This window comes from Saccopteryx bilineata, chromosome 10, assembly GCF_036850765.1.
Source record: "Saccopteryx bilineata isolate mSacBil1 chromosome 10, mSacBil1_pri_phased_curated, whole genome shotgun sequence".
Lineage (NCBI taxonomy): Eukaryota > Metazoa > Chordata > Mammalia > Chiroptera > Emballonuridae > Saccopteryx > Saccopteryx bilineata.
In genome coordinates, this window is record NC_089499.1 from 6,962,852 (window position 1) to 6,988,079 (window position 25,228).

At 56.4% G+C, this 25,228-nt stretch overlaps 4 protein-coding genes across 5 annotated transcripts in view; all 4 read left to right on the forward strand.

Moving 5' to 3' along the window:
* The window catches only part of CELSR3 (cadherin EGF LAG seven-pass G-type receptor 3), a 40,655-nt gene extending 38,896 nt beyond the window's left edge, over positions 1 to 1,759 (forward strand). Inside the window, 4 exon segments of the mRNA XM_066245473.1 lie at positions 553 to 732; positions 938 to 992; positions 1,247 to 1,383; positions 1,621 to 1,759. Coding sequence (XP_066101570.1) covers positions 553 to 732; positions 938 to 992; positions 1,247 to 1,383; positions 1,621 to 1,635 — 387 coding nt within the window. The 3' untranslated portion in view covers positions 1,636 to 1,759.
* Positions 1,760 to 3,713: 1,954 nt separating this feature from the next.
* TMEM89 (transmembrane protein 89) lies at positions 3,714 to 5,170 on the forward strand. Its single transcript, XM_066245472.1, has 2 exons — positions 3,714 to 4,015; positions 4,364 to 5,170. Exons 1-2 carry the CDS (start codon positions 3,722 to 3,724, stop codon positions 4,547 to 4,549), a joined length of 480 nt encoding a protein of 159 aa, XP_066101569.1. The 5' UTR covers positions 3,714 to 3,721; the 3' UTR covers positions 4,550 to 5,170.
* Positions 5,171 to 9,650: 4,480 nt separating this feature from the next.
* On the forward strand, positions 9,651 to 19,156 carry UQCRC1 (ubiquinol-cytochrome c reductase core protein 1). 2 transcript variants are annotated; one of them, XM_066245240.1, is made up of 13 exons: positions 9,651 to 9,800; positions 10,051 to 10,194; positions 13,407 to 13,493; positions 14,261 to 14,390; positions 14,604 to 14,802; positions 15,392 to 15,471; positions 16,856 to 16,971; positions 17,202 to 17,345; positions 17,473 to 17,633; positions 17,737 to 17,822; positions 18,121 to 18,209; positions 18,474 to 18,549; positions 18,969 to 19,156. In XM_066245240.1, the coding sequence occupies exons 1-13, from the start codon at positions 9,732 to 9,734 to the stop codon at positions 19,031 to 19,033; spliced, it is 1,446 nt and encodes a 481-aa protein (XP_066101337.1). In that variant the 5' UTR covers positions 9,651 to 9,731; the 3' UTR covers positions 19,034 to 19,156. The 2 variants fall into 2 exon arrangements, with proteins under 2 accessions (XP_066101337.1, XP_066101338.1); XM_066245241.1 differs by having other exon boundaries at positions 9,674 to 9,800; positions 10,054 to 10,194.
* A 4,064-nt stretch (positions 19,157 to 23,220) lies between these two features.
* COL7A1 (collagen type VII alpha 1 chain) overlaps positions 23,221 to 25,228 on the forward strand; it is a 33,487-nt gene continuing 31,479 nt past the window's right edge. The window contains exons 1-5 of the mRNA XM_066244982.1: positions 23,221 to 23,305; positions 23,815 to 23,995; positions 24,633 to 24,792; positions 24,879 to 24,972; positions 25,064 to 25,225. Of these exons, the coding sequence (XP_066101079.1) occupies positions 23,221 to 23,305; positions 23,815 to 23,995; positions 24,633 to 24,792; positions 24,879 to 24,972; positions 25,064 to 25,225 (682 nt within the window). The remainder of the gene's footprint in view (positions 23,306 to 23,814; positions 23,996 to 24,632; positions 24,793 to 24,878; positions 24,973 to 25,063; positions 25,226 to 25,228) is intronic.

Consider the following 25,228-nt stretch of genomic DNA (forward strand, 5'->3'; position numbering starts at 1 on the left):
CCTGTGGCTTCCTGTCTGGTCTGAAGACCTTGAATTTGTAGAGTCCACAGGACCCCACAGACTGTACTCATGGGTAGAGGAAAAGGAACTGGGTGTAGGGGGAAACAGGATCAAAGGGGACACTAAGCTCCATCAGAGGCCCAGTGGGGTGCTGAGGTGTTGGTGTGCACACATGTGTGCATGCGTCTCTTCTGGTCTGTCCCTTGGCCCCCTACCCATGCCACCCTGGCTGACTGAGGATACGGTATGGTCTCTTAGCACCCATCCTTCTTAAGTGGTCCTATAAGCTTGGGCCCAGGAGGTAACAGAGCAGTATATGCATGTCTCTATGTGCTCCCTGAGTCAGGGTGTCCTCTACTGTGTATCTTCAAATGTCTCTCCTGTTTATATACAAGAGGCTCCCCATGTCTGTGTCCTGGTGTGTCCCCTGCATGCCTCATATATGTGGGTGTTACATGCTTGTTCCACATCTGACCCTGCATCCCTGCATGTCTGTGTGTTCCCTGCTTCCACCCTCTTGTGGGCAGCCCGTGTAGTGTGCCTGGTCCCCAGCAGGTGAGCACAGAGAATGAACTACAGGATACAGCAGCCAGCGGTCAAGAAGATGCCAAGGCCCCAGACGTGTGCACCCTGAAGGCCCTGGGCCTGCCTCAGCCAGACTTCCACAGCCTTGTCCTGGACCTGGGAACCCTCTCCTTTGTGGACACGGTGTGCCTCAAGAGCCTGAAGAATGTAAGGGGCTCGGGACACCCTTAAAAGGGCGCTGGGGGAGAACTAGGCCCTCAATCCTCTACCCTGACCCAGTTCTGAGAGCTCTCTGAGCCTTCCGACCCCCAAACCTGCTGAGCTTCCCCTCTAAATTCCCTCCCCTGAGGCCGCCTGAGTGTCCCGCAGCCCCTGAGACGCCCTCTGATTCTGATTCCTTTTTCTGCCGCAGATTTTCCGCGACTTCCGAGAGATCGAGGTGGAGGTGTACATGGCTGCCTGCCACAGTGTGTGGGGTGGAGACCCTCGCGTGCTTTGGGAAGAGGGTGGGGCTCTCCTGGCCAAGGAATCAGGTCTTTCTCTGAAACGGAAACTGGAGGTCAGAGGTCTCCTGGGAGGCAGGGGTCAAAGGTCAAGAGTAGGAATTTAGCTGTAGCCGCAGGTGGAAGGCAGGGTGACAGGGGTCAGCATTCTGCTGGTGGCTAGGACTGGGGTTCCTGGTGGTTCTTGGAATCAGGAGAGACCCACTGCTTGCCAACAGCTCCTGTGGTCACCCAGCTTGAGGCCGGGCAGTTCTTTGATGCATCGATCACTAAGCAGCATCTCTTTGCCTCTGTCCACGATGCTGTCATCTTTGCCCTCCAACACCCGAGGTCCAACCAAGTCAACCCTGTTTTGGTGAGCTGACCTCTGGCCTACTGAGCTCTTTTGTTTAGCTACGGCTTGTCCCCACCCTGACCCCAGCTCCAGGAAGTCACCACTGTTGGTGGATGCCTCTGACCCCAGTAGACCCGCTGCCTTCCCCTTCTGTCTCCTCCAGCTGAAGCTGCTCCCGGGGCAGAGGTCGCTGTCCGGGGGAGGGCTGGTGTGTGCTCTGGGTAACTGACAGGAGCCTCCCCCTGTCTGCTCGCTCAGGTTACCAAGTTCTGACCATGATGCTGCCTGAGATTGCCTACCTTCGGAGGTTGTGATGGGGCCCCGTGAGAACCCCCGACCCCGGTGCCGCCTCCAGATGTCGCCCAGGAGTCCCCTCTGTACACACACACATAGACAACTCAGGGATGGAGGTTCTAGGACTCTGAGCACAGTGCCGTCGGCCTGGGCTGGGGCACTGGCAGGTCAGGGGCGGTGGGGCGTGTGTGTTTTCAACCTCAGGAATAAAGACTCATTTGTCCACCACCAGGCTCTGCTGTAGCTTGGTGCGGGTCAGGGGATCCATAGCCCTGGCTCCTGACCCTTCTTACACTCCAAAGTGGAAACTGGAGTTGAAAGTTGGGGGCAAGTCTTGAAGGCAGAGTCAGGCAGGGAGAGTGTAGAGCAGGCGGCAGAGCTGGCAGGCCAGGTCCAGGTAGGAGCAGCCAGGTCCAAGCTTGCCCCCAGCCACGTACAGCCCTCGGCACCTGGGTCTTGGTTGTAAAGTAGTTGGAAACAGCTGCTTCTTGGGAACGATCTGTTCTCAGGGACACTGGATATCGGGCAGGGCAGGTTGGGTGCCCCTGGGCAGCCCCTAGAGGGTGTAGGGTGGACACCTGAGCAACCAGCTGGGGAAGCGAAGGTGTTCATGGGTGCTGCTGCTCTGCACTCAGAAGTGAGAACACACATGACTGATTTCTTGGGATAATGCCTTTTTGTATTAGGTCACATGGGCTTTTTGCAGGTCACTGTCAGCCAAGAAGCATGTGCCAATCTCTGGCATAAAATGCCAACAACTGGGCATGTGGCCCAGTGGGCAGCAGCAGGCTTTCTGGCCAGCGGCTACTCTTGAGTGATTTGGGGGGTGGGAGGCCCTAGAACCATCCTGGGCCTCTGTCTCCTCATCAGTAGAGCAGGAATGGTAATAGTCCCGCCTCCCGGTTACTCAATGAGTATTCAGTGAGGAAATGCCACAAAGTGCTTGCAACAGGGCTGGGTGGGTGGACAGAGGCTGCCCTGCCCTCCAAGTCCCTGAGTCACTTTGCCCGGCTATGTTTCCAACTTAGCGTGTGTCAGTGCCACCCCCAGAACCTCAGCCCAGGAAGTCAAGGCTTTTTGTCTACTCTGTCACCGTGTCCTGGCACCAGGAACAGTGCTTGGCTTGTGGCAGTGCTTGGTAAACATTGGCTGAGTGAAGCTTTTGTGCTGGTGTAGAAGGCAGACCTTAAACAAGAAATTGTAGCTACTTAGAAATGCTTTGGGCCCTGGCCGGCTGGCTCAGTGGTAGAGCTTTAGCCTACCTGTGGATATCCCAGTTGGATTCCCGGCCAGGGGACACAGGAGAAGCACCCATCCGCTCCCCTCCCCTCCCCTGCACTGCCCTTCCCTTCTTCTCTCTCTCTCTCTGTCTCTCACTGTCTCTTCCTCTCCAGCAGCCATGCCTCGATTGGTTCAAGGGAGCTGGCCAGGGGCACTGAGAATGGCTCCATGGCCTCTGCAACGGAGCAGCGGCCTGAGATGGGCAGAGCATCACTCTCTAGTGGGCTTGCGGGAGTCTGTCTCTGCCTCCCCTCCTCTCACTAAAATTTTAAAAAAGAAATGCTTTGAAGAAAATAAAACAAAACTCCCGCTGTGAGAAGCCTTAGTGCTCCTGGTGTAGGGTACAGCAGGTGTGGTCAGGACCATGGCGGAGATGGGAGGGGAGGCCACGGTGAGCCTCAGGCTTCATTCCGAGGGTGAGGGTCCCAGCGTCTGGGCGCTCGCTCTACTATGCTGCAGACTGTTGGTAGGCTGGGCGGAGGGGCTCAGTGAGCGGCTCTGTGGACGGCAGCACAGGGGCGGCAGCACAGGGGCGGTGGAGTTCTAGGGGTCGGTGTTAGGGACAGAGAAGGGAGGGAACAGGAGAATTTAGTCCTGAGCCACATGCCTGCCTGCCAGCCAGCCGTCCTGCCAGGGTGGGAACGGCTCCCACCCCTACTCCTATGACATTTTCTGGCAGGCTGTCCTTTGTGAAAGGCCATGGCCCGGATGGAACCCTGGAACCCGCTGTCGGGGGAGGGGCGTTTGCTCGTTGCCAGGCGCCCAAGTTCCACTGGCCGCAGCCATGCTGTGCGCACCATCCTTCCCGTTCTTGCTGCTCCTACTGGCAAGGTCTGCGCCCGCCCATGCCTGGTCTCGACCCCTGTGGTACCAGGTGGGGCTGGACTTGCAGCCCTGGGGCTGTCAGCCAAACAGCCTGGAGGGTTGCAGGGCCAGCCTGGGCTGTCGGGGCCACTGGATGGGTATGGAGATGAACCCACTCTACCCCGTGGCCGGCGTCACACTCTCTATTCCCATGATATTGATGATCAGCCGCAAGGTGCTGCAGCAGCGGCGCTCACGGGCCACCCTGAGCCAGGTGAGCACTGCTCCGCACTGCCGCCTCCTTCCACCTACGCTCTGAACTCTGCTCTTCCGATCCCTCCGCCCCACAGCCCACCGATGCTCCCGCATCTGTGGTTCTCCGGCCGCCCCTCCCCCTCCCCCCTGCAGATGTCCACACCCATCAGCCCCTGACCACACACCACGGCCAGTACCCTGCCCCCTCTGTCCCCTTTACCGCCTAGTCCTTATTCAGCCCCCGTGGGCCCCACGACCACCTTAGCCACAGATCCTCCATCACCCCCTCCCCAGCTCGGTGGCTGCCCCTCATCCCACTTCCGACCTGTCCCTCCGCTCTCACTCTTGCCTCTTGTCCTACTCTCAGCTTCCACAGGGGACCATGGACACCTCTGGACCCTGTAAACGCAGTACCCTGACCTCGGATCACGCCCTGCTCCTCACCGTCCTGCACATGTTGGATGCCATTCTGCTCCAAATCCAAGACCACCTGCAGCATCTAGCTACTCAGCAACCAATGCCAATAAAGGGGACTGCCACCCAGAGTGGGTGACCCAACATGCGCCTCTCTCTGTCTGGTAGCCATCAGCGTAAAAATGGCCTGAGGGTGCGTCTGCGTTCCCGGGCTGCCTGGACTCTCTGTCCCCTTTCCACTTCTAGAGCCAGCAGAACTGTTGAGGCCTCAGTGCCCAGGGTGGGCGGGCAGGTAGGGCCCAGTCTGACTCACCCTTCTCCACTGCCCCCCACCAACTGACTCCTTCCTAAGAATGTCACCCAGAAATACAACTGCTGTGCTGGGGCTCCTCGGGGGGGGCCACCTTGGGGTTGGAGAAAATGACCATCAGGCCAGACTGGGGTGGCCCAGAGGCAACAACCTGGCTGAGTCAGCCAGGGCTCCTGGTTGAGCTTTAGGGCCTGAGCTGGGTGGGGGATGGAGCGCGAGCCCTGGCTGCCTCCATCTTTGAGGTGTCTCAGATGTGCTGTTGCACCTGAGTGGCCCTTGCTTCAAAGCCCCAGGAAATGGAGTCAGGGCTGAATCGCCCTAAGGGGCCTTCACCCTTCCTTCCTCCCTTCTGCCAAAAGCAATCCAGGTTGAGTGGGTACTGAGACCTGTGCATTTTTAGGGTCTCTATTTTAGAAAAACAACATTATTAATTCAAAAGTAGAAGCAGGTGAATTAATAAGAAATCATGCCTGACCTGTGGTGGCGCAGTGGATAAAGCGTCGACCTGGAAATGCTGGGGTCGCCGGTTCGAAATCCTGGGCTTGCCTGGTCAAGGCACATATGGGAGTTGATGCTTTCAGCTCCTCCCCCCTGTCTCTCTCTCCTCTCTCTCTCTCCCTCCCTCTCTTCTCTCTAAAATGAATAAATAAAATAAATAAATAAATAATAAATTTAAAAAAAAAAAAAGAAATCATGACAAATTACAAATGTTAAAAAGTTGACAAATAGTACAATGCAAAATTCAGAACAATAGCATAGTTGTGGTGTCTTCTTGATACGTTTCTGTAATACTTTCTCCCTACATTTTCTGGCTGTTCATTCTGGTGGCTTCTGTGTAGAGTAAGGATTTTCTAATTTGGTGGTGGGTGGGGGTGTTTAGAGAATAGAAAGATAATTTAGTCCTCATTCTAACATAGTTGATTTGAGATTTGTGTTTTAATTATTGATAGTTTAGATTATTTATTATTATTATTTTGTATTTTTCCAAAGTGAGAAGTGGGGTGGGGGGAGGGGGAGGCAGGCAGACAGACTCCTGCATGCGCCTGACTGGGATCCACTGGGCATGCCCACCAGGGGGCGATGCTCTGCCCATCTGGGGGTTGCTTCCTTGCAGCCAGAGCCATTCTAGCGCCTGAGGCGGAGGCCATGGAGCTGTCAGTGCCAGGGCCAACTTTGCTCCAATGGATCCATGGCTGTGGGAGGCGAAGAAAGAGAGAGAGAGAGGAAGGGGGGGAAGGGTGGAGAAGCAGATGGGCGCTTCTCCTGTGTGCCCTGGCCAGGAATCAAACCCGGGACTTCCACACGCTGGGCCAACACTCTACCATTGAGCCAACTGGCCATGACCAATAGTTTAGAAATGTTATTTTTCTATTAACTTTTATTGATGATGCCACATAAATGACCAGGGTTTTTTCAAATATAGGAAACTTTAATCAATTTTTTTCATGATATATATTATATGATTTGGAATAATTTTCCAGAGATGAGCTTCTGGCTCCACACATTTCAAATCTTGTTTCCCCATGGCCCACAGTTTTCCTAGCCCCAGGCACTGGCATGGGGGGTGGGGGTGAGGCATAGGGCAGGTTCTAAACGTAATAGGACCTTGCAATTCTGTCCTGACCAGCAGGAGGTCCCTAGAGGCCATTCCTACACCAGGACAAGAATAATGAGCTAACCATACAAAGGAGTGGAGCAAACCACATAAATATGTTCCTCTAAACTCAATGCAAGTATGTCACTGTAGTACACGTGCTGCCCATGTGCCCCTTCAAGGGAGGCTGCTGCTGCCAGCCCCCGAGAATGCAGCAGCAGACAGGTCTGCCTTCGCGGAGAGGAGCCTGGTCACAGCTGGTTTTCTCCTTCCTTCGATGCCCAACCTAAAGGACTCCCGGTAAACATCTGATCTCCCTCTTTCAGCATGCTGCCCAGAGAACCCGACCTGGGACATTCCCCAGCTCACCTTCCTCTTGGCTGGACCCAAAAAATGTCACTGTCTCTTCAATGTCACCCATATAAGGGGAAGTGGGATAGAGGGGAGTCTGGGTGGAAAAGAACAGAGTTCCTTTTGGGTAACGATGTAGTCAGACTATCTTAATTTTGCAAGTTTTCCAAAAATACTTGACCCAATGGACACACTACTGAGGGTTCTTCACAGGCGAGCAAGTAAAGGGTGTTGAAGGTTGAGCTTCATCAGCCTCTTGTTAAGTCCACTTCTATATTCTGCAAGGTTTAATACTGTTTGCTAGCTCCATTGTGGATGCTAGGATTTGCTGATGTGCAGAACACTACTGGCCCCTCCCTCGCCCATTCACAAATAGGAGAGGGTGGTGGTGATGGTGAAACAGACTTGAAAAGGCAATTACCCTTCAGAGGTGTGCTGGCACAGTTGGTGTGGAGCAGGGTTGACTGATGGCTGGGACCTGTAGGATGAACAATGGGATGAATGGAGGGAGAGAATGCTCTAGTCGGAAGGACAAGTGCATACATAGGCCTGGTGGGGGAAGGGACCTTGACCCATTCCAGGAACTATAGGTGGTCAGGATTTCAGGGGAAAGAAGGTCTGGAGAGCGGGAGGGAGCAGGCTAGGGAGGGACAGGAGTTGGTGACTCCTAGGGAGATGTGGTTGGCAGAATAATGGCCTTGCAAGATATCCATGGAGTCAGTGAATATGTTACAATGCGTGGCAAAAAAGGACTTCACAGGTGAAACTAAAAGACCTTAAAATGAGTTTGTCCTGGGTTATTTTGGTGGGCTCAAGTAAACACACAAGCCCTTAAAAGCAGAAGAGGAGCTCAGATTCAGTGTGTGACAGGTACTTCATCCTCTGCTGCTGGCTTTGAAGGTGGTGGAAGGGATCTTCCACCATCCAAAGAGCTGAGGAATTCAGGTGGCCTCCAGAAGCTTGGAGTGATCTCAAGTGATAGCCAGTAAGAAAACAGGAACCGCAGTTCTACAACAACTGAGATCTGAATTCTGTCAACAACCTGAATGACCAAGGGCACATTCTTCCCTAGAGCCTCCAGAAAGGAACACAGCCCTGCTGATGCCTTGATTTCAGCCCAGTGAGATCCATGTCAGACTTCGGCCCTACTGAACAGTGAGATAATACATTTGTGTTGTTCTAAACCATTAAGTCTGTGGTAGTTTGTTAAGGCAGCAGTAGAAAACATACAGGTGTTAGTATCAACAGTGATACACTGCTATAACAAATTTTTTTTTTTTTTTTTTTTCATTTTTCTGAAGCTGGAAACAGGGAGAGACAGTCAGACAGACTCCCGCATGCGCCCGACCGGGATCCACCCGGCACGCCCACCAGGGGCGGTGCTCTGCCCACCAGGGGGCGATGCTCTGCCCATCCTGGGCGTCGCCATATTGCGACCAGAGCCACTCTAGCGCCTGAGGCAGAGGCCACAGAGCCATCCCCAGCGCCCGGGCCATCTTTGCTCCAATGGAGCCTTGGCTGCGGGAGGGGAAGAGAGAGACAGAGAGGAGAGCGCGGCGGAGGGGTGGAGAAGCAAACGGGCGCTTCTCCTATGTGCCCTGGCCGGGAATCGAACCCGGGTCCTCCGCACGCTAGGCCGACGCTCTACCGCTGAGCCAACCGGCCAGGGCCAACAAATTTTTTAAATGTGGAAATAGCTGGCCCTAGCCGGTTAGCTTAGAGCAGGGGTCTCAAACTCAACTCAGCATGTGGGCCGCAGAGCAAGATCACAGCCGTTGGGCGGGCCGCACTAGGTCTACAAAAGGCAACTGTTATGCAACACTTTTCTTACTGCAGTTGAAAACAAAAAAAAATCAGTACAACAAGCACAATCGTACATGCAGTTTACTCAGTGTCACAAAACGACCAGAAACTATAGTTCGCATCACAACTGCTGTTAACTAAGCTAATATCTAGCTAGGATGCTAGAGAAATGAAAAATACAAGTAGGCCCCTAGGCTTACTTAATTTTATCCAAAATATTTTGAACTTCGTGGATTAGTCTGTGGGCTGCACAAAATTGTTCGGTGGGCCGCGAGTTTGAGACCCCTGGCTTAGAGCATCATCCTGAAACACCAAAGTTGTGGGTTTGATTCACTGCCAGGGCACAAATGGGAAGCAACAAATAAATGCACAGCAAAGTGGGACTACAAATGAATGCCTCTCTCTTTCTCTCTCTCTGGCTTGAAGCCCAAGGTCGCTGGCTTGAGCAAGGAGTCACTGGCTCGGCTGGAGCACCCTCCCCATCAATGCACGAATAAGAAGCAATCAATGAACAACTAAAGTGCCCCAACACTAGTTAATTAATGCTTCTCATCTCTCTCCCTTCCTGTCTGTCTGTCCCTGTCTGTCTGTCTCGCTAAATAAATAAATAAATAATGCTGTCAGTTACACCTGAAACTAATATAAAATAATATTAAATGTCAAGTGTAATTGAGAAATAAAGTAAAAAAAAAAAAAATAGAATGCTGCCAGTGACAGCTTAGAAGAAAACCGGGAACACGTTATTGGGAGCTATGAGAAAAGGCGAGGTTTTTTGGTTGCTTGTGTGTGTTTTGTTTTCCAAACAAGACTCCTTTTCAAAAATTCGTCTCAACTGCTCCTTTTTTTCTTAACGATATATTGTTAAATTCCTTCCACGTCAACAGTCCGGATTTACTCCATTCTGCCTCTTAGTCCCACGACTCCACGCTGGTGCTTTTAGCCCGCACGGAGTACTCACTCAGTGGATTAGGGGCGTCCGCGGATGGTGAGAAACATCACGCGCTCTGTCTCCTATGGATGAAAGGAGAAGGCGAGTTGGACCGCAGGCGGACCCGCGCGTACCGATAAACAGCCAGGTGGACTGATGCGCGCTGGTGGACTGTGGACGCGCTGATCGCACTAGCGACCACCGGAAAGTGACTATCCCTGGCTTCCGCCAGGGGGCGGCCGAGCGCCAAGGCTACGGTACTGCGCCTGCGCCTCGGGCGCCACTGCTTACGCTCTACGCATGCGTGGCGCGGCTGAAGCCGACTGGACTGGAAGATGGCGGCTTCCGCGGTTTGCCGGGTGGCCGGGGCTGGGACGCGAGTGTTGCTGCGCACCCGCCGCTCGGTGAGGCAGCAACAAGAACGTAGGGTTATGGGAGGTGGGGCTTCTGGACGCAGACCTGGAGTGGACTGTTAGCGGCGGCAGGTTGAGATTGGGGAGGTCAAGGGGTCAGGGCCGCGGGAAGGTCACGGCCCAGGGCGGGGATGGCACTCCCGCGGCTGGCCTGGGGGCGGGGATGGGGCTACCCCTGCCGGCCTGGGAGCTGAGGAGCGATACCCCAACCCAGTCCTCAGTCCCAGTCTCGCGGTTACAGCAGCCCGCCCTGCTGAAGCCGCCTGCCTTGCGGAGCACCGCCACCTTCGCCCAGACCCTCCAGAGCTTGCCCGAGACGCAGGTCAGCCAGCTGGACAACGGGCTGCGAGTGGCCTCGGAACAATCCTCCCAGCCTACCTGCACGGTGAGTCCGGGCAGCTGTCGAGAGAACGCCTCCTTATTGGCTGGGAGGCTTCTCAGGTCGGGGTGTGACCTTGGGCTCCAGGCTTCTGTAGTTTGGGTCACTGCTGGACTGCCCCTAACCCGACTCTGTGGTGGCGGGAAGTACTTACTAGTCTGCGCCCGTTTAGCCGTATGATGCCCGCCAAACAGGAGGCCAAGTTTCTTTCCAATTTTTCTTAAGCAGCCCATATGAGAAACGGTTCTATTTCCTTTTTCATTTTAAGATTTCATTTATAGATTTTTTTTTTTCATTTTTAGAGAGAGAGAGAAGGGAGGGAGTGGGAAACATCAACTCGTACCAGTTGCTTCTCCTTTGTGCCTTGAACAGGCAAGACTAAGCTTTTTGTTTTTGTTTTGTGACAGACGGAGTGAGGAACAGATAGGGACAGACAGACAAGAAGGGAGAGAGATGAGAAGCATCAATTCTTCATTGCAGCACCTTAGTTGCTCATTGATTGCTTTCTCATCTGTTCCTTGACCGGGGCGGGGGGGGGGGGGGTTCCAGCCCAGTGAGTGACCCTTTGCTCAAGCCAGCGATCATTGGGGTTAGAACTATGATCCCACACTCAAGCCAGATGAGCCCACGTTCAAGCCAGCGACCTCAGAGTTTTGAACCTGGATCCTCAGCGTCCCAACTTGATTATCTTATCTACTGTGCCATCGCCTGGTCAGGCCATTGGTTTATTTTTGTATGTGCTCTGTCCAGGGGTTAAACTCACCCTGGTCTATTGGGACAATGCTCTAACCAACTGAACTACCCTGCCAGGGCTTAAAATGCATCTTTCTTTCCAAGGTGTTAAGTATAAAATAGATGCACATGTAAGAATTTATGATATATATGGTATACATCGCTATTTCTTTTTCTTTTTCTTTTTTTTTGTATTTTTCTGAAGCTGGAAACGGAGAGGCAGTCAGACTCCCGCATGTGCCCGACCGGGATCCACCCGGCATGTCCACCAGGGAGCGATACTCTGCCCATCTGGGGCATTGCTCCATTGCAATTGAAGCCATTCTAGCACCTGAGGCAGAGGCCACAGAGCCATTCTCAGCGCCTGGGCCATCTTTGCTCCAATGGAGCCTTGGCTGCGGGAGGGGAAGAGAGAGACAGAGAGGAAGGAGAGGGGGAGGGGTAGAAAAGCAGATAGGCGCTTCTCCTGTGTGCCCTGGCCTGGAATCGAACCTGGGACTCCCGCACGCCAGGCCAACGCTCTACCACTGAGCCAACCGGCCAGGGCCAACGTCGCTATTTCTTAGGAAAGTAGATATGAAATTTTATTTTATTTTATTTTTTACTGAGACAGAGAGAGGGATAGACAGGGACAGACAGACAGGAACAGAGAGATGAAAAGCATCAATCATTAGTTTTTCGTTGCACATTGCGACACCTTAGTTGTTCATTGATTGCTTTCTCATATGTGCCTTGACCGTGGGGCTACAGCAAACCCAGTAACTGCTTGCTCGAGCCAGCGACCTTGGGTCCTAGCTGGTGAGCTTTGCTCAAACCAGATGAGCCCGCACTCAAGCTGGTGACCTTGGGGTCTCAAACCTGGGTTCTCTGCATCCCAGTCCAACGCTCTATCCACTGTGCCACCTCCTGGTCAGGCTAGATATGAAATTTTAAATCAACTATGAACAAATAATAAATTAAAAGACTAAATCTGTGTGATCATGTGAGTTGAGTGGTGTCTTATTTCACAGCACATTTCTCTTCCCTCACCCTCTTTCTTCCTTCTCTCTTAAGATCAATCAGTAATTTTTTTAAAAACCCTTTTTAAAATTTATTCTTATTATTTATTTATTTATGTTAGTGAGAGGAGGGGAGGCAGAGAGCCTCCTGCATGCGCCTTGATAGGGATCCACCCAGCAAACCCACTAGAAGGCGATGCTCTGCCCATCGGGGGTGTTGCTGCATTGCAACCAGAGCCATTGTAGTACTTGAGGCAGAGGCCATGGAGCCATCCTCAGCACCCGGGCCAACTTTCTGGAGCCAATCGAGCCATGGCTGTGGAAAGGGAAGAGAGAGAGAAAGAAGGATGAGGGGTGGAGAAGCAGATGGTCGTTTCTCCTATCTGCCCTGACTGGGCATTGAACCCGGGATATCCACATGCTGGGCCAACACTCTACCACTTAGCCAACCAGCCAGGGCCTATTATTTTTAAATGTTTATTTCATTGATTTTAGACAGAGGAAAGGAGAGAGACAGGAACATTTATCTGTTCCTGTATGTGCCGGGACTGGGGATCAAACTGGTAACCTTTGAGCTTTGAGACAATGCTCTAACCAACCATGCTATCTGTCCAGGGCAAAGAAACCCATTTTTTTTAAGTGTGAATGAAGGTTGCTTTCTTTCTTTTTTTTTTTTCTTTTCACTTTTCCGAAGCTGGAAACGGGGAGGCAGTCAGACAGACTCCCGCATGCACCTGACCAGGATCCACCTGGCATGCCCACCAGGGGGCGATGCTTTGCCCCTCTGGGGCGTCGCTCTGTTGCATCCAGAGCCATTCTAGCGCCTGAGGCAGAGGCCACAGAGCCATCCCCAGCGCCCGGGCCATCTTTGCTCCAATGGAGCCTCACTGTGGGAGGGGAAGAGAGAGACAGAGTGGAAGGAGAGGGGGAGGAGTGGAGAAGCAAATGGGTGCCTCTCCTGTGTGCCCTGGCCGGGAATCGAACCCAGGACTCCTGCACGCCGGGCCGATGCTCTACCGCTGAGCCAACTGACCAGGGCCGAAGGTTGCTTTCTTAAATGTTCAATGTCTAAACCAGTAGCCTCCTCCTTTAATGGTAGGATGGTAAAAACACCAGAACAAAGCAGAGTATAATTTTTAGAAAGGAGAAAACTTGTTTGCAAATGATATGTTAGCTTAGAAAAAAACAACTGAAAATCGAGACTGAATTTAAGAATTTCATATAGTGATGGGAGCAGGTGAACATACACCATTAGAAACTTCTGTGCAAGTCCTTGGTAAGTAGTCAGGTGGTGCAGTGACTGGTCACTGAGCCGGTGGTGCCCTGTGCATCTCCAACCACAGTGGTCCTGCTTGGAGATGGCCGTCCCCCATCCTGGGAAGATAAGCCTCAGCTTTAGCCTGTGTGGGTGGGGGTCGTGGGCTCGTGCTGATCACCTAGGGTGGGGTGTAAGTGGGGGCTAGAGTGGTTTGTTTACTTCTTGTCCAGGTTGGGGTGTGGATTGACGTTGGTAGTCGGTACGAGAATGAAAAGAACAATGGCGCAGGCTACTTCGTGGAGCATCTGGCTTTTAAGGTGAGGCTCCTCTCTCCTTGGCTTAGTGCTGCGTGTTATCTGTCCTTAGGATGCAGGTCAGAAAAGCCTGCCTCCTTAATTCGGAGCTTCAGCTGTGGGGCATTCTCTGGCTGTCCTTTCTGGAAGGAGTGTGGGCTTAGCCTCTTCTGAGTGAGTGCCTGTCTGGTGAGCCCCTGCACAGGGACTCCACTCTTCACGAGAGGCCAGACCTGTGTTGTGTGCATGTACTAAGGGGAATTGCAGAGTACCCACAAACATTGTAACACGCCCACTGGACTTGGGTGAGCATGCGTTCTTATGCAGTGTTCTGTTCTGGTGGACTGCCTGGGTATCTCTTGTTTATAGAAGTGACTTCTGAGCTTTCTCGAGGGTGGGAATCGTCACCACTGTAGCCCCTCAGCCAGCCCATGTGTCAGAGATAGAGAGTTTTTTAAATGAATGGAAATATGGAGAAGGAGATAGGGGATGTGTAGCCTACCCACCTGTAGCATCACAGACGTGTGTGTAAATCTTAACACGAGTATGTGTGTGACTGCAGTTCGCTCGCACAGAGGTTGCTGCACTTTGGCCACGGCACAGTCGTATGAATGGTGTGGGGGAGAGGAGGTAGTGGTACATCACTGAGCACACGTGTGAGCTGACCTGACCCGACTCCGTAAGGGGGGAGGGAGTGCCAGTAAGGTCAGACTGCTAGAGGAGTGCTGGCTTCAGGGTAACAGTGGCCTTGGCCATGCCCTTCTTTCCTGGCCCTGGCCGTCTGCTTCCAGGGAACAAAGAACAGGCCTGGCAGTGCCTTGGAGAAGGAGGTGGAGAGCATGGGGGCCCATCTTAATGCCTACAGCACCCGGGAGCACACGGCTTACTACATCAAGGCGCTATCCAAGGACCTGCCGAAAGGTGACGCCTTGGGGGTGCGGAGATGGGAGCGCACTCTAGGAGTGCAGAGGGGCTGGCACCCAGGGGCCCTGGCCTGGCTGAGGAAGGGGCCCCTGGCCACCTTGTGAGCCTGTGGCCTTGTAGCAGGGCGCCAGGGGTGCCGGGCCTGCGGGTTTTGTGCTGTTACTGGTCTCCAGTGGCCCACCTGGTACCCAAACCTGCCCTCGCATCCAGCTGTGGAGCTCCTGGCGGACATTGTGCAGAACTGCAGCCTGGAAGACTCCCAGATTGAGAAGGAGCGGGACGTGATCCTGCGGGAGCTGCAGGAGAACGACGCCTCTCTGCGGGACGTGGTCTTTGACTACCTGCATGCCACCGCGTTCCAGGGCACACCTCTAGCCCAGACTGTGGAGGGGCCCAGCGAGAATGTCAGGTGAGAGCTGGCTGTGCCTCGGTGGGACTCGTTACCAGTTCTGGCCTGGCTGGGCCGTGTCCGCACGAGTGTGCTTTTGTTGGCTGTTTTCTGTCCTCGTGGCTGCCGGTGCAGTTTATTTTCCTGACTCACACAACTGGAAGTATTTTCTGTTACAGTGTGGTTCCTGTGAAGCTTTTCTAGTTCCTGTGTGCTCTTTGCTCAAATTTGGGGCTTTGTTTTAGGATATGTTTCCACGCATGTCCTGACAACCTGAGGGAGGTAGTGTCTGGGTGTCAGCCCTGTGCTTCCTTGTCCTCCGGGGGGACAGGCTCTGATGCTGCCCTCGAGACCCCAACAGAACCAGCTCCCATGCTCCTCACAGAGGGCTGTGAGCCTGTCCGGGGTCAGATGTGCGTTGGGCCAGGCAAGGGCTGCCTTCTGGGCCCCGGAGGGGTGGGCAGCGGCGGTGGGGAAGGGCTCGGGCAGTGTGCTAAGGTGTGTCCCAGAGAAGCCATGTCTCCCTGTCTGTGTCCTCAGCGGCACTTTGTGTGACCCCAGTCACTCTGGTTTGGGAGCGAGGCTGAGCCACTGGCTGTGTGTCTTACAGGAAGCTGTCTCGTGCAGACCTGACCGAATACCTTGGCCAGCATTACAAGGCCCCTCGCATGGTGCTGGCGGCGGCTGGAGGTGAGTGACAGGCTCAAGGAGACCCTGTGGTAAGGGGTGCATGGTTACCAGGGCCCAGGTCTGGTTCTGACTGTAGGGGATCCTCCACTCCTGGGGACCCTGTGTCTGCGCTGTCCTGGAGGGGAGTGGCCTCTGCCCCGTGTCTTTGAGGTAGAGTAGGGTTCGGCCCTGCTGCCCCCACTGGGACTGGCCGCAGGCTGCTGCTTTCTCAGGCGCAGGCCTCCACTGGGCTGTGGCTCACCAGGCCTCAGGCCTTTCACCGCCCCGCCTGGTCGTGGGAGACCCAGCATGGAGGCTGGTGGGGGACTCGAGCCCCCAGGCTTGCTCCTCATGGCTTTGCTGGTGGGCAAACCCGACTTAGGATGTGATGGTGCAGTTTGGTGGCAGACTGTGAAGTTTCTTGAAAGGCAGGCACAGAATGGTAGGGGGATTTAATGGGGGACTCAGTTGGAGGTTAGAGGGCTGCTTTTGAAGCTCATGTCATTTGAACAGAGACCTGAAGAATGCTGGGAGTTAGGTGGGTAGTGCGGACCTGAGCAGAGAAGGGCAGTGTCACGTGGGCTGTAAGGCTTGTTCTGCTACCAAGTGGGGCCAGAGCAGAGGCTGGCAGACTGAGGAGGGGCTGTTTCAGGCACCTGCTGGCAGAGGGCAGGAGCAGGGGCAAGGAGAAAGGGACTCGAGGTGGCTGTGTGGATGGAAACTGGGTGGAGGCCTGGACTTGAGGGGACTGATCGGAGCAGGACCAAGGACGCTTCCCAGCTTACGGCCTAGGCAGCTGGGCGAATGAAAGACTGACAGTCTCCGGCTGGAGGGCTCGATTGGTTAGTGTCATCCTGATACCAAATGGTGTGGGTTTGATCCCTGGTCATGGCACATATAAGAACAGATTGATGTTTCAGTCTGTCTGTCTGTCTCCCTCTCCCTTCCTCACTGTCTAAAATCAATAGGTAAATTGAAAAGAAAAGAAAGTGACAGGAAGGGCATGATTAGTGGTTTAGGGTCAGTGAACCTGGGAACCAAGGGCAGTCGGAACTGCTGGTACATCAGACTTCGTTGAGTCCACCAGAATCTGAGCTCAGGAAGGAAAGGACAGAAGGCAGGGGCACCTGGAGGGTGGACTGTAGGGCAGGCTGCCCACCACACCAGCAGCCAGCAGCCAGGGTGCTTTCCTTTGGCCGAGGGGATCAGGGCGTTTTGACCCTATGGTGTCTGCCCTGCCCTTGGGACAGTCCACGGAGGGTCTCCCTTCACCCTGTCTGGTTGTCATGTCTTCCTTTCACCATCTCCCACCAAGATGGGATAGGGGGTCTTTTTCTGGTGCATGGTTCCCCCTGCCCTGTGTCTCGGACCCTGGCCGGCCGGTGACATTGCTTTGTCTTGGCAGGGGTGGAGCACCGGCAGCTGGTCGACCTTGCCCAGAAGCACCTCAGCGGCATCTCTGGGGCGTACGCCGAGGACGCCGTGCCCACTCTCGCTCCGTGCCGCTTCACTGGCAGCCAGGTAGGCTGCCTGGTGGGCAGGGCTAGGCCTCTGGGGGCACCCTGTGTACGTGGTCATGTTCACGACTCCAGAGATGCCTCAGCAGGTGGGAAGGGTCCCATGGCTGCTGCCTCACAAGCACGTGTTCACACCTGTGTGCGCGCACACACACACACTTCACCAACACCTGACACCTTTCTGGTTGCACGGGTAGCCGGCTGTCCTTCACATCTTGCCATGTACTGTTTCAGATAAGCCACCGTGACGATGCCCTGCCTTTGGCCCATGTGGCCATTGCAGTGGAGGGGCCGGGCTGGGCCAACCCGGACAACGTGGCCCTCCAAGTGGCCAACGCCATGATTGGCCACTACGACTGCACTTACGGCGGCGGCATGGTGAGCGCCAGCCGTGTGCTGGGACCTTGCCTTCAGAGAATAGGGTTCTGGGACTGCGCGCTTGTACTGTGGGGTGCAGGGTGTGGGCCATGTTGGGGTGGGTGCTGACCACCTCTCTTCCTGGCAGCACCTGTCCAGCCCACTGGCTTCTGTTGCCGCAGCCAACAAGCTGTGCCAGAGTTTCCAGACCTTCAACATCTGCTATGCAGAGACGGGCTTGCTGGGGGCTCACTTTGTCTGTGACCGCATGAACATCGATGATATGATATTTTTCCTGCAAGGCCAGTGGTGAGTGCCAGCCCAGTAGTGCTGTGTGGGCTGGGGGCCTTTGACCAGGACAGCGGGGGGCAGCGAGACAGCACCGTCTCTGAGCGAGCCCCTCCTGCTTCAGGATGCGCCTCTGCACCAGTGCCACAGAGAGCGATGTGCTCCGGGGCAGAAACATCCTCAGAAACGCCCTGGTGTCTCATCTGGATGGTGAGTCCTGTGGCCGTGCGGGCACGGGGGAGCATCCTGGCAGGGGCAGCCCCACTGTGGCCGCCATCCGACTCAGGAGTGGAGGGGAAGCTTTGAAGGTTACCCATACTGCCCCACCCACAGGGGCTGGGAGCTTCAGAAACAGGGTGGCTCGGCCAGGGAAGCAGCCTGTTACTGTGGTGACAGGTGCTGTAGAAGTGCTCTGGGTCTGGGGCCAGCCCGAGGCTGGAGTCTGGGTGTGTGCTCGTGGTCCGGGGCAGACTGGGCAGACCTGTGAGCCTCCCCTCCCTCCTCACAGGCACCACTCCTGTGTGTGAGGACATCGGGCGGAGTCTCCTCACCTATGGCCGCCGCATCCCCCTGGCCGAGTGGGAAAGCCGGATTGCGGTAACTCGGGCCCTGGGGAGGTTCTGCAGTCTGACCTGGCTGACTTACGAGGGCAGGCAGTTGAGGTCTGACAGTGTGAGCCCCCTGGTGTCCTAGACGGCGTCCCCCGGGGCCGGCTTCCCTGGAAGAGAGCGAGGGCAAGCGGGGCACTGGCCATGGGGAGGGGATTGCCCGCTGCCTCTGTCGCTCCCCTCGGGCGGGGGAAGATCTCAGGTGGCAGTCCTCGCGTGCCTGTCAGTCAGTGTGCCCTCTGCGCCCCTGCAGGAGGTGGATGCCCATGTAGTGCGTGAGGTCTGCTCCAGGTACTTCTATGACCAGTGTCCAGCAGTGGCTGGCATGGGTAAGTGACCTAGAGGGCCTGCTCTCTTTCTCCTTGCGCCATCCTTTGGGTCTCCCCCACCCCCAGCTTATACTGGGAGCAGCAAGTTGAGGCCCCCAAGACGCTCTGCCCAATAGTCTGGCTGCCAGGGAGTTGTTGCTCAGAAAACCTGTCCCAGCAGCTCCCTGACTCCCTGCCAAGGTGCCTCCATCAGTACCCGACACCCACCAGGTAACGGACACCTCCGCGGGGGGTGGGGCTCTGAGGGCCAGAGCGTGAAGGGACAGGCTCGGCACCCCTGGAGGAATGTTCTTTTCCTTCTTTCCACTCAAAGCCTGTCTTGTGCGGCTCTGGGCAGCTCCAAATTGGGTGCGGCGCGGGGCCAGGTGTCCCCGTACCAGCCAGGTGCCCCACCCTGACGCCCCACCCTCTCCCTACAGGCCCCGTGGAGCAGCTCCCCGACTACAACCGGATCCGCAGTGGCATGTTCTGGCTGCGCTTCTAGGCAGGAAGCCCGTGGAAGAAGAGGCTGGGGCCGGGGCTCGGGGTCCCTCCCACCACAAACATGCCGCCTCAGCTCCTCGGACCTGGGCTGCACACTACCACCAATAAAGTCCTGTGTTGAGAACTGCCTTGTCCTCTCTTGGCTGGGCTGGAGTCCACTGGGCAGTGGATGGGGGCGCGAGGACCCCCGCCCAGTTCTGTATCCCCTGGACACTCCTGCCTCCCCACAGGACAGCGTGTCCTCAACCCGGGGCAAGCGTGGGACCGGCAGCAGGGGCTTGAAGCCTTGATGTCTGCAGGGAGCTGAGGCCAGATGTTCCCACTTAGCCGTGTGGGGGTGCTCCTGGCCAGTCTGTACCCAGGGTGGGGCGTGCGAGCGCACAGGAATTGCACACCCAGCCTTTGCCCTGATGGAGGGCCCAGCCTGGGGACTGAGGAGCTCCTGTGGAGAGCCCCTTGCTGTGGGCCCTGTGCAGTCTCCCTCTGGCGGTCCTTGGTCCCCCAGATCGACCCAGACGGGGCCAAGGACTCCCTGAGGAAGCCACCTTCACGTGCTTACTCTGGATTCTGGGAGGAGGCTAGCCTGGGGCATTGTGTTCGCATCTGGTTTCTAACTGCTGCCTGGACAGGCAGGGCAAAACATCCTTTGCCTCAGTTTGCTTGCCGCTGACTCAGGCTCCAAGAATAGCCCTGAGCTCAGTGGGCCCTGAGCCCCCTCCCTCGACTAGGTCTCTTCCAGGCAAGTCCTGAGCTGCTGACCCGAGGATCCCCTCCCCATTTTCCCCCGGCAGCCAGGACCTGGGGGAGCTCTCAGCTGTGTCGTTCCCTATCCGCCTTCGGGCCCTGGTCCAGGCACAGGACCCCTCCTGAACCCTGTCTCTTCTGCAGTCTGGCTCTCTGGGAGCCCAGGGAGAAATGGCAGTGAGGGGCTGATTGTCCCAGGAGGAAGGTGTGGCTGGCTCTTGAGCAGGGTCTTGCCTCACAGGCTGTCGGGGACTGTTCGGGGGTCCCAGCATCAGCCTCACCGAAGCCAAGACAACCTTTGAATCACTCCTGCCCTCTGCCAGTGCTCTCCCCTCATCCCTGTTTTCACCGCAGTATTCTTTTTTAAAAAAATTTTTATTTATTCATTTTTAGAGAGCGAGAGTAGAGGAAAAGGAGGAGGAGCTGGAAGCATCAACTCCCATATGTGCCTTGACCAGGCAAGCCTGGGGTTTTGAACCAGCCACCTCAGCATTTCAGGTTGATGCTTTATCCACTGCACCACCGTGGGTCAGGCCACACCAAGTTTTCAATTAAGAAATAACTGTCAAGTGCTCCTAGAACTCAGGGCTGGGGGCTCAGATCCTTCAACTTTGTGACCACTGGGGAGAAGCTGTGGACAATGGAGAGACCTGAGGAGCCCCCGCCCGGGTGCTTGCACAGGGAGCACACCAGGCTGGGGCAGAGCAAGCACTAAGTGTGAGCTCCCGAGGGACAGGACTTGGTTTCTAAGCCCAGGCTGACCCTTGGTCTCCAGGTGTGCTGGACACACGAGAGCCCAGGCTCCTGGGCCTTCATACCAAGCCGGGGAACTTGGTCTTGACTCTGGAGGTCCGTGGGGAGGTATATTGGAAGTTCCTGGGGAAAGAGGTGACTCGGTCAGCCTGAGACTTAGCGTGGGGACTGAGGCTGGCTTTCTGTGGCCCCCTGGTGAACAGAGCAGAGGTCATGGCTGCAGGAAGAGCTGGCGCGGGCTGTGGGAGACACAAGCAAGACAGCACCCTTAGCAGGGCTGGGCTGCCCAAGAGAGGGTAGGTTAGAGGATTAGAACCTGTCCAGCTTGTGGCCATGGTTCTGGGAGAAATGTGGAGCGTCCAGGACAGTGGGAAGAGTATGGCTAGAATCCTGAAAAGAGGCCCTAGTTGGAAGTAGATATGGTGCCATCTGGCAGAGGTGGTGACTGAAGCCAGAGAAGAAAATGCCCAGGGGAGTGTGGGAGGGGAACAGAACTCTGGGGCCCTGCTGCCCTGTCGGAGGGCACTGGCCTCTGGGGCTGTGTCCTAGGCTGTGTGCCTGCCAAGAGACTGGAGCCTGGGCCTCAGAGGACCACACCCCTGCTCCAGAGTCTCCCAGGAGCTCCAGACACATTCAACCCCAGCCTGGCTTCTACCTCCAACAGCCTCTCCCCGCACTCTGAGTGACAGCCCCTCCAGCAGGCAGCCCTCCTTTCTTCTGGGGGCACCTCATGGTTCTGATGAGGTTTTCCTGAGCACCCTCTCAGCTGGGCCTTGTCTCCCCTAAGGGCTGGCCCCACACTTGTGTCCATACTGTATGTGACAGTTCTTTCCTGCTCACCCATCCCTGCTGTGCAACAGAGGCACTGGGCCAGGGGCTGCCTCCATAGTGAGAACACGTCTGGTTCTCTGCTGTTTTCACCTGTAGGACAGCTTCAAGGGCTGGAGGCTCCTGGCAGATGGCTAAAACCTTGACCTTGGAAAAAGGTTCTGGGCCCTGTGGGTCACAGCACTGCCTCCCAGGATAATTAGGGGGAAAGGTTAGTGATGAAAAGTAGCCTCTGCCTTCTGGGTAATAGATCAACAGGCAGCATAGGTGGGTTTCAATCCCCCCTCCCCCTCCACCCCCGCTCTGGCTCTGCCCAAAGCCTCAGGCCCTTAAGGAGTCCAGGGAAGACAAGTTTCACAGCAGTGCTGTCCCCATCTCTCCCTACTCAGCCTGTGGATCCCCGGGGAAGGTTGTGGGGCCAGGTATGTTGGAAGGGGCTCAGTGGCAGTGCTGAGTGTGGATGTAGTTTCTGGGCTTCCCAGAATTATCCAGGACTGACAGGAAAAAAACCGGGGCCTGCATTCTTGGGGGCACTTTCTGCCTTGATGTCACCCCCCTCCTCTAATGAACAAATAAGCACATACAAAGAGTCACCTCCTCAGGACAGTGATCTTGACCTGGGAGATTGGGGTTGTTGGGGGGCCTGTCCACAGTCACAGAAGCCAGTTAAAGGAGATGCATGGGAATGCAGGCTAGTTAAGGGGACAGGAGTGGGACAAGGGTAGTCGTGAAAGTGGAAGCTATGGGTGGACCATGAGGGCAGGGGGGACTGAAGCCCTGGGTGACCTCTGGGCTGGGTGGGATGCTGGGTGGAAGTGGGTCTTCAAGGAGAGTAGACTGAAGGAGGGGACGCTGTGGAGCCCGAATGCAGAGCTGTAGGTAGGGGGACCTGGCCTGAGGCAGGACAGAGGGGGTGCAGGCAGGAGGAGGTGAATTCCTGGGGAATGAGCTGTCACTGTGGGTGGTCCCAAACCTCCACACATGGGTAGCCCCTCCCTGAAGGCACAGCTGGATAGCATCTGTCTGGGACTGGTTCAGGGCATCGTGTGGGATGCCGGACACTGGGATGGACACGTATGCATAAGCATGACACAGATTCTCTCCTGGTTTCTCCCTCCGAAGGTGGGGGGTGAGCACTACTTGGGTGCAGCCTAGTGGTGCCTTGCTTTCCTTGGGGTGAGCTCAGAGTCCTTATTTGTTGGGGGCCGCTCTGCTTGTCAAGGGGTTTGGGGTGCGGCACAGGAGACCCTACAGACAGGGACGTCTGAATCACAGGAGTGGCCGGCGGGACACATGGCCTAAGGGCTTGTCTGGGCACCCCATAGGGTGGGGGCATGAGTCATTTCCAGCTGCAGCCTACCCCCACCGCCATCCTGCTGCCTCTTCGGTCCCCAGGAACCTATGGGAATTCTAGCCTCCAGCGGTCACTTCACTAGACACCCTGTGATCTACAGCAGCCAAGACCTCTGACTCCAGATGGGGTTGGAGGGGGCTCCCTCAGCATCTGTCTGTAGAGAATCTTCTGGGGATTCCCAGAAGCCATAGGAGGTCGGGGGGTGGGAGGGGGTTACACTTAAGTGGAGACAGATTATCTGTCTAGGGGAGGGGTGCTGGGGGCGGCGACCTCTGGGACGGTGGGTGGAGGCGGGCCCCTGGGTCCCCGCCCGCCGCTCCGCCCCCCGGGATTAGGGACTTTTCTCAGCGGCGGCTGCGGGACTGCGGCGGCGGCTGGCGTCGGGAGCCAGCGGACCCGCAGGCAAGGCCGGGATTGGAGGTCAGGGAGGGCTGGGATTGGACCCGCCAAGGCCGCGGGCACAGAGGGACAGAGGCGGGTGTCCTGGCTGACCGTTTCCCCCACCCAGGATGAGGCTGCGACTCCTGGTGGCCGCGCTCTGTGCGGGGATCCTGGCAGGGGCGCCCCGAGTGCGGGCTCAGCACAGGGAGAGAGGTGGGCACTGCAAGGAAGGACCCCACCCAGTGCACTGTACCCTGTCATCTGCCCCGGCACTCGGCCTTCCTCCTGACTCCGCCCCCACCCCCACGACCCGGCGCGCAGGCCTTCTATTCCTGGACTCCCCAAACCCTCAGCGATCCGCAGCCCGCGCTGCGTCTCCCAAACCGCTCCCTAGCCTGTTCAAACCCAAACTCGGGCTCTCCAGATGCGCGCTGGGTGTCCTACCCTATGTCACGCCTCGCTGACCTCCCGAGGCCAACCTGAGTCCCGCACGCGAGCCCCGCGCAGCAACTCTCCGTCCCCACCAATCCTCCACGGAGGGAGTCCACTCCGGGCGCCCCCACGGCTCCTCCAAGGCCCCGGGGCCGAACCGCCCTGGGCCAGCTCGCAGGGCAGATGAGGGCTTTCTCCCCCTGTCCCTAGCCCCGAGCTTCGAGGGATCACAAAGCAGGGTGAGGGGGTGGGCTCCAAGAAGAGGTGGTGATTGCGCCTCCCCGCCCCAGTGACCTGTACGCGCCTCTATGCCGCCGACATCGTGTTCCTGCTGGACGGCTCCTCGTCCATTGGCCGCAGCAACTTTCGCGAAGTGCGGGGTTTCCTGGAAGGGCTGGTGCTGCCCTTCTCGGGAGCAACCAGCGCACAGGGTGTGCGCTTCGCTGCGGTGCAGTACAGCGACGACCCTCGGTGAGTGGCTGCCGCGAGCGGGGGACCCAGAGATCCCACCAGGACCCCTCCCCTAGACAGGAGCAAAGATCCCAAAAACCCTTAGGCCAGGCTTTGGGGAGCCCAGAGCCTCCCAGCCGGGATCTCCTCTGGAGACAGAGCCCGGATCTCCTAGGTGGAGCCCTGGCACCTGAGCCGTCTCCAGACTAGTGCCCTGCCAAAGACAGGGGCTGTGTATCCTGACCTGAATACGGAGAGCCCAGGGGCTGCAGACGTCCCATACCTACTGGACTCCCCATGTTCTAACCCCCTAATCCCTTCAGCCTCTCCACTCACCAGAGGGCCTTCCTGTCTGGCCAGCATCCACCTCTCTTCAGCTGGGCCCTTCCACCTCCACTTATTTAATTAAACCAGACATCCTGTCCCCTGAGGCTGGGAGCCCCAAGGGTTGCACGCCTGCCCTAGCCAAGCCACAGGCGGGACACAGGGGCACCTGAAGGGTTTGTTAGCTTAGGGGCTTCGGACATGGTTGGCAGGAATCAGAGGACCAAGAAGATCCCCAGGAGGAACTGATACAACCTTCGCCCCGAGGCCTCATAGAGGCCAGGGCCAGGAAAGAGCCTGGCCCCTAGCCTGGTGCCCTCCCCAACCCCCACAGGACAGAGTTTGGCCTGGATGCGCTTGGCTCAGGGGGTGATGTGATTCGTGCCATCCGTGAGCTCAACTACAAGGGGGGCAACACACGCACGGGGGCTGCGGTTCTCCACGTGGCAGACCATGTCTTCCTGCCCCAGCTGGCCCGACCCGGTGTCCCCAAGGTGATCTCTCTCCCTACCCTGCATCCCAGGGTGACCCCAGTTTAAGTGTCTGAGGCAGCCCTGATTTGACCCCTGCACCTGCCCAGGTCTGCATCCTCATCACAGATGGGAAGTCCCAGGACCTGGTGGACACAGCTGCCCAGAAGCTGAAGGGGCAGGGGGTCAAACTGTTTGCTGTGGGTGAGTACCCGGCTGGGGTGACAGGTCGGCTGGGGCAGGGAGCAGTCGGAGCGCAGGTGGGCAGCTGAGCCCTGACTGGTCGTCACCTCAGGGATCAAGAACGCTGACCCCGAGGAGCTGAAGCGAGTTGCCTCACAGCCCACCAGCGATTTCTTCTTCTTCGTCAATGACTTCAGCATCTTGAGGACCCTGCTGCCCCTCGTGTCCCGGAGAGTATGCACGACTGCTGGTGGTGTGCCTGTGACCCTGCCCCGTG

Bases quoted from the DNA above. Each gene is read 5' to 3' on its own strand.
- TMEM89 (XM_066245472.1), top strand. From the start codon at position 3,722: ATGCTGTGCGCACCATCCTTCCCGTTCTTGCTGCTCCTACTGGCAAGG. The intron at 4,016-4,363 runs GTGAGCACTGCT...TCCTACTCTCAG, and splicing joins CACGGGCCACCCTGAGCCAG to CTTCCACAGGGGACCATGGA.
- UQCRC1 (XM_066245240.1), top strand. From the start codon at position 9,732: ATGGCGGCTTCCGCGGTTTGCCGGGTGGCCGGGGCTGGGACGCGAGTG. The intron at 15,472-16,855 runs GTGAGTGACAGG...TTGTCTTGGCAG, and splicing joins GGTGCTGGCGGCGGCTGGAG to GGGTGGAGCACCGGCAGCTG. The intron at 18,550-18,968 runs GTAAGTGACCTA...CTCTCCCTACAG, and splicing joins TCCAGCAGTGGCTGGCATGG to GCCCCGTGGAGCAGCTCCCC.